This window comes from Rhea americana, unplaced genomic scaffold, assembly GCF_003343005.1.
Source record: "Rhea americana isolate MKP2758 unplaced genomic scaffold, rheAme1 scaffold_36, whole genome shotgun sequence".
NCBI lineage: Eukaryota > Metazoa > Chordata > Aves > Rheiformes > Rheidae > Rhea > Rhea americana.
The window spans coordinates 951,677-963,062 of record NW_028186490.1 but is presented as its reverse complement, the minus strand read 5'-3'; the positions used below and the strand labels follow the sequence as shown (position 1 = coordinate 963,062).

The 11,386-nt window shown below is 36.1% G+C and overlaps 1 protein-coding gene across 1 annotated transcript in view; it reads left to right on the top strand.

Annotated features, from left to right (window-relative positions):
* Positions 1-3,141: 3,141 nt before the first annotated feature.
* PPP3CB (protein phosphatase 3 catalytic subunit beta) overlaps positions 3,142-11,386 on the top strand; it is a 36,637-nt gene continuing 28,392 nt past the window's right edge. The window contains exons 1-3 of the mRNA XM_085312172.1: positions 3,142-3,178; positions 6,499-6,699; positions 8,738-8,862. Coding sequence (XP_085168298.1) covers positions 3,142-3,178; positions 6,499-6,699; positions 8,738-8,862 — 363 coding nt within the window. The remainder of the gene's footprint in view (positions 3,179-6,498; positions 6,700-8,737; positions 8,863-11,386) is intronic.

Genomic DNA, 11,386 nt, shown 5'->3' with positions numbered 1-11,386 from the left:
AGGAGCAGAAAGTATTGTGTTTGTGGAAGCAGAGTACCTTGCACAGTGACTCTCTCATACCTTTTCCTACCATTAAACTAGGAGGTTTGGTCTCATCTTATTTTGGGATCCTGTTCTAATAGGGTATCTCTGATACAAGCCAAATTTAACCAAGGCTGTTAAGATAGGCCTGTATATCAGTGTGGTAACCTTTGCAATATCTACATTTTATGTTTTATTAACAGCTACTGTTGCATTCAGTTACTAGGCACTGTGAGATCTGCTTTGGGTCTGGAAGTACTGTGTTTGTGTTAGTTGCCACAGTGCACCTCTCAGTTGGGATTATTATATTGGGTAAGGTGCTATGCTAATGTAGTTTTTTACTTCTGAACCTTATTGCAATGTACTGTGAATGTATTTGTTCAGATTGATGCTAACTTTTAGATCTTTATAACATGCTTTATTGTAATGTATAAATGTACTCAGAGGCTCATAGGAAATCTGTGGGTAGAATTAGGTTTCTAGGTTTTACTTTTGATATGCCTGTTTTAAGTAGTGCTGCAGTATAAAGGAAAGATCTTTTTTTTCTTCTTCAGAAACGCACATGAATAGTAATAAAATCCATGACAACCTTTTTCTTAACAAACCCTACATCTACTCACTGGGTCTTTTTCAGCATTAGTGTTTAAAATTTTGAATTAATATACTTGAAATAGCTGTAAGTTATATAAGCAACAGATTTAATTTTTTAAAATTAATTTTGACTAGTAAACAGCAGTTTGTTTTAGAAAGCTTTTATGTTATTTTAAATTATGATGCATGTTATCTTTGTTAATGAGATATATTCCATTGCTAATAGGATATAGTTTCTGTCTTTTTGTATGGCAGTGTGTACTGCTTTAGAGATTTATCTCCAAATGCTTGTCTATTGCTTATCCTTATCTTTGTTGGGAATGGAAGAAGGGAATCTTTTAATGACCAGTATCATATTATTTCCTTAGGGTAGTTCCTCTTAATTACCATTCCGTTACAGTCCACAGAGCCCAGGTTTTGCCCAAAGATTTTGAAATGTGGATTGTATTTCTGTCTTGGAACATACCATGCTGCAATTCCTTTTCCTTAGGCTATACTGCTCTATTACTACTTCACTAAATGTTTAATTAAACCCATTAGTTTGCAGAAATTGTCTACATGCTTCAAAAATTATCATCCTTAACCCATTAAATAACATTATTTATAATATTTTCCAATGATATGAGCTTTAATACAGTATCAGCTATTGTTGAGACAAAAATTAAAGTATAGACTACAAAGCCACAGTTTTTATAGTAAGTGTTGCTGTTTCATTCCAATTCAGTGTTCTAGGTTAAATCATTAGCGGTGTTTATGCTGTCTTTCGTGAAGATTATTCTGAGAAAAAAAAAATCCTTCTTAAGCAGTAAAAGAATACATGTGTTACATGAAAAGGATGTTGTTAAACTTAAAGAACTAATTTTAAAACTTAAGTTTTTCCCTGAGACTGATAAAACTTTATAAATGCTTGACCATTTTTGATACTGCCACTTGTGATTTTGGGACAATATGGATGGCCCCTAGAAATACAGAATTTTTCATTTGATGTATAATCTTCCTAACTATATTAATTCAAAGAATTCAATACAGTTCTTTCCACACAGCAGATGGAAACACCTGTTTTTATATCCTCACAGAAAATGTAACTTGTTAGATGTACTCAAAGCTGTAGCTATTTAGAATAGACAGAATTCAGTTTTGTAAGAATCTGATCAGAAATAGTAAAGTTCTTGTGTCCAGGTAATCTAAGGGAAGGAAATTGCTTCTATTGTGTGTTTAGAACCCTTTCAGTATTTCTAAAATCCCATAAAGAGGAAATCAACATTATCTTCTAAATCCTGCAGCCATCAGTAACCGTATAGTTAATCAGTAATGATTAGCAAATAAGAGAGGGAAGATCAGAGTGGTCACCTGCATGGGCCATTCTGCACCCCATGCCCTATCTCCTCAAAAAAAAAATCTTCTCTCAAAAGAAAAAAAGGGTCATCTTTCATTTAAGATCATTATCTACGAATAGTACAAGAACTAATGAAGCACAGTTCCCACAAAACTGTGTCTTGCGTTGATTGACTTTGGTTCTGGGCAGGTACGATCTCTAATGCTTTTGGAACAATTAGAGCGGGAGAGATCTCCCTCGGGAATTGTCTGGGGTATCATAAAAAATGAGCTCAACTTTGCATTGCTGAAGGCAGTTGTGGGCCCGTCTCCTCCAAGGAACTGCCTGCTTTTATAAGCTTGCGTGAGCTTGATTGCTTTAGAGACCTTTACCTCTCTGTCAGTCAGCCCATAAGTTAAGTTACTGATAGGAAAAGAATGAGATGTAGAGGACACACAAGTATATACAGACAGTACATTTTCACCCTTTATTTCCTTAACAAAACAAGCTACCTTCCCCCAAGTTTAGGTTCAGCGGTATCTTCCAGTCCTGGTAAGAGCATAAGAAAAATGATAGCGCTTGAGCACAAGACTTGGGAAGTTCATGAGATGAAGAGCGAGGAGGCTGGATGTGCAATTGCCTGACAACTTGATTGATACCTTTAGTAAATGGAGTATCTGATGAAGATGTGAACAAAGACTAGTAACAGGCAGGGATGGGTAAATTTCACACTAGGGGCTAATTTTGTATAAAACAAGGTTCTAGAATATGGCCCTATTCTAAAAAGACTGATCAAAATTGTGTTCCAAAACGAGCAACGTCAGTCATAGCAGTTGAAGAATAGATCTTCCTTCTAGCTGGTTTTGAGCTCCTTCATTTCCAGTGCACCCACACAGGCAACTTTCCCTTCAGGTTCTTTGGCCTAATGAAACAAATGAGACTTGACAGATCAGTGATGCTGGTGATTAATCCAGAGAAAATCAACAAAAGAAGAATTTTATGCAAGAGGAAGAACCTCGTCCTTCTTCACAGGACACTTAAGATTCTCAGGTCCTGGACAGTTTGATGTCTGCAAACAGACCTGAATTCTCTATTTTTTCCTACTGACTTTCTCAGCTACCAGCTCACTTTGTGAGTGGTGTGTGTACACACATGTACCATCACCATGCACACATCTGGGTACCTGGGCCTGCTACGTTTGGTAGTGACCTAAAATGACGAGGATAGCCGTTCTGCCAGACTTCGTAACTGGTGAGACTTGTGACCTTTGTCAAGTTCACTTCTCAAGTTTTTTATTTCTCAGTTTCCCTGTTGGTATTTTGGAAGTTGGCAGCGTTCCTCTCTCAGAGGCTTTTGGAACTGTTGAAAGCATCACACTAATTCTCAGTGCTGTTAAACAGTAATAGGCTCAGGTTAGTAACTCAGCACTAATGCAAGATTCTGTTGTCAAATCCGTTCCTATCAAAACATGTCAAGAAAAGAAACAAAGACGTTTACCTAGATAATATTTAATTAATTTGCAGTTTATGTGGAGTGAGTTTGTTCCTTGTGGTAGCAATACTGTGTTGAGAAAGGAAAAAGAAAGAAATTTTCTAAAAATAAATTATGTACAGATTTATGTGAATTTCCAAATAATGCAGAAAATACAGTTAAGAGAATATGAAGGCTGGAATGTCAGGTCGAGTGACTATCAGAATTAAGGCATGTGTGGTCATAATTAAATTCTTCTAAAAATTCAGTAGATAAAGTGTCTTGTTGAAATGGTAGCTTTGCCTTTTCAGAGTCAGATTTATGTTGTTTAAACAAGTGTTTTGCATGGAATGAAAGTGATTGTTTCTGATTTCTTAAGTACATTGAGTTTATGAACAGTTGGACTACATGGGATTTTAACACTTCCAAATGAAACCTGACCGATTACCGCGGAAGACTGGAAGGAAAGGTGTGCCATTTCTTTTCTGTGTTAGTAAAGTATGTTATGCCCAAAACCAAAATGTCAGATTTGTTTCACAACTGTTTAATGTCAGGGCAAGTTTTTCAGCATCTTTCCATTTCTGAGCATTTATAGGACAATTCTGCAATTTATATTTTACAGAGCATCTTTGTATTCAAATGGAATTTTATTTGAGTTAATATTTGTATGCGACTTATGCATCGGTTGCTTCACTGGTGTGTTTTTGTTCTTGTATAAGACAGAAGAGTAGCAATGTGTTGCTGCTAATCCAGAAACCAAGTTAAATGAAGTCAGTGCAAATGTTTTAGTGTTTAAGCATTAATTTTGGAATGTAAAGGTTAACTTTGGAGAGTAAGAAAATACAGTGTGAATAACCCAGCTACTGTTGTATTCATACTACTAGCTGTTCTTATCTTTAAGTAGATATGTTTCTCCCCGGTGTACTTTGATTATTTTAAGCAATATTTGAATGGAGAGAAATGGAATGGTTTTGATTCTTGTACTTTTTTTTCATTCTTTTGATACCAGTTTGTATATAGTTTTTTCAGATAAGTTTTATTTCCTGTAATCATGTATGAGCATGAGGACGTTTTGATGAGTGCTATGTGGGACTCTGCCTCCGTGTCCTGCATGTGTGTTCCTCTGCGCAGCGGCCGAGTTGCTGCTGTCTGCGTTCGTGTGGGCCACCGCCGGACGTGCTGTCTTGGCAGCTGCTGAGCCTGCTTCGGAGGCTGGCAGTCCCGTTTTCCCCAAGGTTACTGCCCTCGCAGATCTTTCAGCGTAACGGGGTGTCTCCGCCGTTGCCTAACGCGCTTCTGTCAAAATGATCTTGGCTAAATGGCAAGTACTCGGCTTTTAATGGCAGCAAGCAAGGAGCGCTGGAAGAGCAGGCGCCGCGCAGCCCCGCACCTCTCGCCGGCTCCACCGCTGCGGGAGCCGGGAGCCGGGAGCCGTGGGCTGCGTCCGCGCCCGGGCCGGGCTCCGCGGGCTGCTGATGCCGCCCATCAGTTCCCAGGCGCTGTCCAGGCTGCGGACCGCCGTTGCACATAGCTTGACTTTTGGAGGCAATGCAGCAGGAAAATAAGGTGAACAAGCTTAATGAAGGAGCTTCTGCCCAGAATGGCGATATTGTAGGTTCCCAAAACTTCTAAGGTTTTCTGCTGATACGAATTTATTTTCCTGCTTAATCTGTGGTTTGACAGAACTTCAAACCTGTAGAATCCATCCTGCCCCTTTTCTGTGCTTCAAGGGTGTGTGCGCGTGTGTGTGTTTGTGTGAGGCAGTATTTAACATCTTGCATACAGTAGGATCATTAAATAGTGGGTTCAACCCATATTTTGAGGCCTCCCCTATAAAGAAATCCATTTTTTCTCCCCAGTAGTAGAAGCCAATAGTTGCAAAGCGAAAATTTATGAGCTTGTACTTGTTAGTTTTATTTATGATGCCTATTTTATCAGAGGAGAGAGTGAACAGTTATTCTCCTTTCACTTTCCCCATTAATGCTCTTATAGACCTCTGTTATAATCCCCATTTAGTTACCATGTTTTTAGACTGGAAAATTCTGATCTATTTAGTAATTCTTGAAGCAGAAACCATTCCAACTTTTCAATTTTCTGTGTTACTATTCTCTGAATACTTTTTTAAACTGTTCTTTCCCTTTTGTAAGATTTGGAACCAGAATTGCAGTGCACTTATGCATTAGCATAATTATATCTTCTTTTGTTTTCTATTCTTTTGCTAATAATTCTTAACATTTGGTTTTCTGGTTTTTTTCAATTTATGAGTACTGTCCATTTTCCTAGAATCATGTGAAAGCCCTTACTTCTGAAGAGTAAGCTTGTAATCTGTGATTTTTGTATGTAAAGTTCCTTATCTGCATTAATTTACATTTATCAATATTTAATGTGTCTTTTTTTTTTGCTGAGCCATTCAGTAGTGTTGAGTTCTTCTGTAGCTCTTCATAGTCTGCCTCATTCTTCATTGTGCAGAATAGTTGCTGTCAGCAGCAAACTGTATCGCTCCACATGTAACCTCCTTTTCAGTCTAATTTATGAGTATGTTGAATAGGACAGATCCTTGTGGGGGCTACCCAGGTGACCTTCCTCCTCTTCAGATGCTGGTTATTGCCTCCTTTTTATTTTTTGTCCTTTTACGAGTTGTTTATCCTTTCCCTGCTTGCTTGGTTTCTTTTTTTTGTTTTAAGAGCCTTTGGTGATGAACTCTTTCAAATATCCATTTGGACTTGCAAAAGGCATTAAATCCTGTGTCCCCATGCTTGTTGAGTCCTTCAAAGAACCTCTGTGCATTTGAGAGGTGTGACATCTCTGTACAAAAGCAGTTTCGACTGTTCCAATGCACCTACTAACTCAGTTTCTATTATTTCTACAAATTTGCGTATTATAGTTCAGTATCGATAGCACAAGGTAGAATTCCTTGTCTGGCACAATTACATCCAGTTACTATTGATGCTACTGAATTTGTGGATTGAGAGACAAATCCAGTAGTCTTTATGCTACTTTGGATAGCACTTATTCCATGATAGATCAGTTCTCCATCTAGGTGGAATGTTTTTTTTTTAAATAACATGGTTGTGATTTATGTATTTCTTTTTAAATTTCAGCTGTCCCTTTTCCACCAACACATCGCTTGACATCTGAAGAAGTATTTGACACAGATGGAAAACCCAGGGTTGACATTTTGAAGAACCACTTAGTAAAAGAAGGTCGAGTGGATGAAGAAATTGCACTTAGAATCATCAATGAGGGTGCTGCAATATTACGGAGGGAAAAAACTATGATAGAAGTTGAAGCTCCAATAACAGGTGATATTGCTAGTCAATTTCACTGGCAGCCAAATTGAAAAAATCAGATTTTTTTCAGTTCTATTCTTTATCTTAAATTGCTTTAAAAAAGATTTATGTGTAAACTGACCAAATTTCCCCTCAAAATTGCATTTGTTTAACACTACTCAGCTAGTCTAAAAAATATACTGCACAGTATTGTGCATAACAAAGGCATTAAACCTGCCTGGAAAAATGAGTAGTATTCGTATTATAATGACAAAAGGGAAAGTAGTTAAGTGCAGATGAATTACGGATATCTAATTCTTGTGCTGTTGTAAGTGAGAATAAAGATAGCTGCCTGGAATAGAAAAATGAGCTCAGAAGAGGAGATTTAGTAATTCTGAAATCTGAATATGTGAAGAGAAGCTAGTTGCTGTTGTTTGAAGCAAATAACTTTAAGCTGGATTTCTGAGTGAAAAGTACATTTTATAATTCCTGTGCAGGTGAGACTGGCAGTTGCATGTTAAACAGTGTTCTTGTGAGGGTTCTTGTACTGGTAAGAAACATAAGGGTTTTTTTTATTTGTTTGGGTTTTTTTGGGGTGTTTTTTTCATATTTAATGCAATAGGACCATGTTCATTTTGATACCAAACTGACAAATTGTCAGATTTTCTTTAAATTTAATATTTTTTTCTTCTTCAGGATGGACCTGTGTAAAATTATCATCTCATAAGTTTATTTTAGGGCATCAGCTTGCTAATTTTAGCTAATTTTAATTGGTTGTTAATTTTTTAACATTGTGTAAATGAAAGCATTTAAATGGTACATGACTATTATTGATTTTTTTAAAGAAAATTAAACTGTTGAAATGATGGAAACCATTAAATGACTGCCTGAACTTTTTCTGAAGGTCAGGCAGGCTCAAAACAACAGTGTTGTCTATATGTTTACAATTTTTCTATTTCAGTTTATTCAAATAGTTATGCTGAGTTACTGGTTAATTGCAAGTGGAAAAAGAAGGAAAGTTCCTGCAATGTTTGAGTACAGATCTGAAGAAAAGCGATATACAAGATAGCAAATTATGTTAGGTCTAGTATTTTATAGGTCATGATGACTAAATAGCCTGCTCCAAGGGAATGGCAACCTTTAAAATGTGGTATGCCATATCCTACATTTCTTTCAAAAATTAGAAAGACTTTTTTCCCCTTAATTTGTTGGTAAACACTGACAAGCAGAAGATACTGTTGGTCGGATAATTATTGGCATTTTACATCAATGGCAGAAGGCACAGCCTCTAAAATTTTCCTCTTGATTGTCGTCAGCAATACCTCATGCAGAAGCAAGAAAACAGCTCCTAACTCCAGCTGAGCTGGGAACTCCTTGGGGCTTGAGGAGTTGGGAGCAGTTGTCTCTTCTATATGCTTTTTTTTAAAAAATTGTGAGAATACCTGGCTTTGCTGCACACTCTTCAGAGTCTTCCCATCTGCTATCTTTGGCACTTCTGCCTCAGATTGCTGACCACTGATCTTGTCCCGTCCTGTATTCTAAAAACATAAGAAAAAGCCACTGTTGAAGTAGTGAACGTGGCTATTTGAAGGCGAAAAATAAGAGAAGATATGATTATATTAAAAAGTATGTTAGTCTGACTTGGGAACAAAGACCTACTCCCTGCTTTTTTCAGTCCCACTGGGTGCAGCAAATTGTTGCAGGACAGCATTGTAATCCCTTTCCAAGTATACATACCATGGCAGATTTGCCAAGATACGTAAGGGGTTGAGGAGGACGGTAAACAGCCTTCAAGACCTTCAAGACGTGAATGCTCAGTCCACTGGCAGCTCTTGGAAAATTTTCCACAATCTGCCAGGCATAAATATGATCATTAGCAGTTTTGTTGTAGGTAGAGAGAACAATATCGTAATGACAGAGGAGAAAGCTCCAAAAACTTGTGTTATTCCTGGCTTATGCTTACCTTTCTTCTTTATTAGAAATACTTTGTGGCTGTTTACTTAACTATAAATTTAGTAACTTTTTTGTTAGAGATTTTTTAAATTAATTTGAGCACATTTTTTGCTTGCAGTGTGTGGTGATATTCATGGCCAGTTCTTTGATCTAATGAAGCTGTTTGAAGTGGGAGGATCACCTGCTAACACAAGATACCTCTTCCTTGGTGACTATGTAGACAGAGGTTATTTTAGTATAGAGGTAACTGAATATATTCATCTCCTTTGTCCTAAATTTTTTGTAAGCACATTTTCATGGACTTTTTTCAAATGAAATCTTAGGTTTGCTTTTACATGCAAATATATTCTTCCTTGCTGTGCTTTCTCTTATTTTAAAGGCCTGTTTACAGGAGGATATTGACCCGCCATCCAGCCTGTCTTGTTGGAACCATGGGACTTGCTCATTTTTCCCCTTCTTTAGTTACTTTTGAAAAAGTTTGATTCTGTGGCATTATTCTGCATAGTCTTGCTTCTCTTGTAATATTGAGTAGGGTGCGTTTGTAGGTTTTTGGAGAACAGGTGAGTAATGTTTAGAGGTCTTTCTCATATCCTCTTTATGATGTTCTTAATCTGTATAAATTAGATTCCTTCTACTTATGTAATAAAGTATTTATAGTAATTATTATTATTTTTATTTATTAAAATTCTGACGGCTATTACAAATATTCCCTAACGATGACCTGTGTTTCTGCCATTAATTTTTCAAGTATTTTGAATTCAAATACTTTTTAAAATTTTCAGTATGTTTGTTATGTTATATTTGAGAGATATTCACACTTTCATATCATCAGATGGTTTCAGGGCTATGGTTTCTAAGTTATCTATTCTTTTGGAGCCAGCTTGGAAAATGCTTCAGCTTGAGACCTCTTCACAGATACCAAATTCAGTAGAGTGGCTTTTGAGGTAGCATATTACCTTATTTCAGTGCCAGAATTATGCTATTCTAATACTGTGTGTGTGTATACTGTTAAGGGCATGAACAATGCATTTGGGGATTATAGGTTTAGTAGTCAAACTGAAGATACATCAGGAAAGATTGCTTAAAAAGTAATTTGTGAAAAGTAATTACAACAAACATTCCCTATTTATTCATTCAATCTTCCGTCTCATTTTTTTCTCTCATGATTTTAATTTATTTTTTTAACTATAATGCTTGGGATGCTAAATATACTCATGGAATTCTTGAAGATATGTTAACCATATTCTTCAAAATCACTCCGAAGTCCTGCAATGGTCTGCTCTATTTTGCTCAGAGTGCCTACAGAAACATTAGTAAAGTGCATAGCAGATTAACTGAATGGCAGATTATCAAATTCCTGTAAGTATATAACAGGCTATGCTATGTAGTCCTGTTGAAAAAGAAAAAATGCATATTAATATCACCCTTCTGCTTCCCACTTTTACTTATAAAAAAAAAATTATCCTTCAGGTTTTGCTTGGCCATCAGTAACTTTTAGAAAGTTCAATTTAATTTTTAGGAGTTTTCGTATGATCACTTTTAATTCTTTTTTACTCATTGTAAAGGTAACGTATTCAGTAAAACTTCTGAATTGTAATAGAAAAGTGAAGATGAAATTTTCTAGAAATGCGCAAAGAGTGGAATTTGTTTATTCACTAATAAATTCTTCATCAGTTTGTCTGAAACCTCTTCAAAATTTTGTTGATAAAAACATTCATATGTTGCATCAAAGGATAGTAACTCATTTTCAATATAACAGCCAAATGCCATCACTTCTTCTAAGAAGGATCACTGCATATCACCATGACTGTGTATAACAAACTATATGGGTCAATGTGGAGTTTTTCATGTAAGAGTATGTAAATTCTGCATTTCTGCACTGAACTAATGTGATGTAGAGAAGTCTGACATTTGTCTGATTAATAAAAAATAGTGCCAGTACAGGAAAGGTACAAAACCATTTTCTTTTTTTCTTTAATAGGTGTCATGCTTAAGAACATGTAAATCTTAGCAACTTACATACAGCATCCATTTACTTGAAGGAGGGCACTTTTCTGACACTTTCCTTTTTGTAAAAATTCACTTAATAGATTCAAATTTGTAGAATTCACCAAATTTATTGATGTCTTCATCAGATGATAAAACAGTTGTTTTTGTCACAAACTGATTATGTTCTCTGCTGGGAAACAGTTTCAAAGTGCCTCTGAACTTTGCAATTTATCAGGATATTTCAAATGTACAGAAACAGGAAAAAACAGAGTATGTGTAGAAAAATGAAGATTAGTATTTTGCATATTTTTACTAAGGAGAATTCAATAATTAATTCAGCTAAACTTCACAATAGAAGTCTTCAGTGTATCTCTCCATATGTTTATTGTTTTTTTATGTTCTTGTGTTTTATTCCTTCATGTGCTTACTACAAAATAAAAACAGTGTTGAAGAATGAGAGCTTCAGGGTTCTGAATTGATTAATAAAAACAAAAATAACTTGAAAGTAACTCCAGTGTAGTGCAAAACTTCTGGAGTTTTGTCTTTTTCTGGGCTCAGTCAAAAATGCACATAAGAATCGCATTCAAAGTTTAGGTGAGACATTTGGGACATTCAAGGATGGCAGCTGGTAATGTAATTGGAACTTGAAAAAAATCTGTCTCCTGTAGCTCTGCCCCTATCTCTGTTAATTACTAAGTCTACGATAATAATGATACATAGAAACGTAACACTAGTAAATTTGATATCTGAAAATTGAATAAACAACTACCTTTCCCAG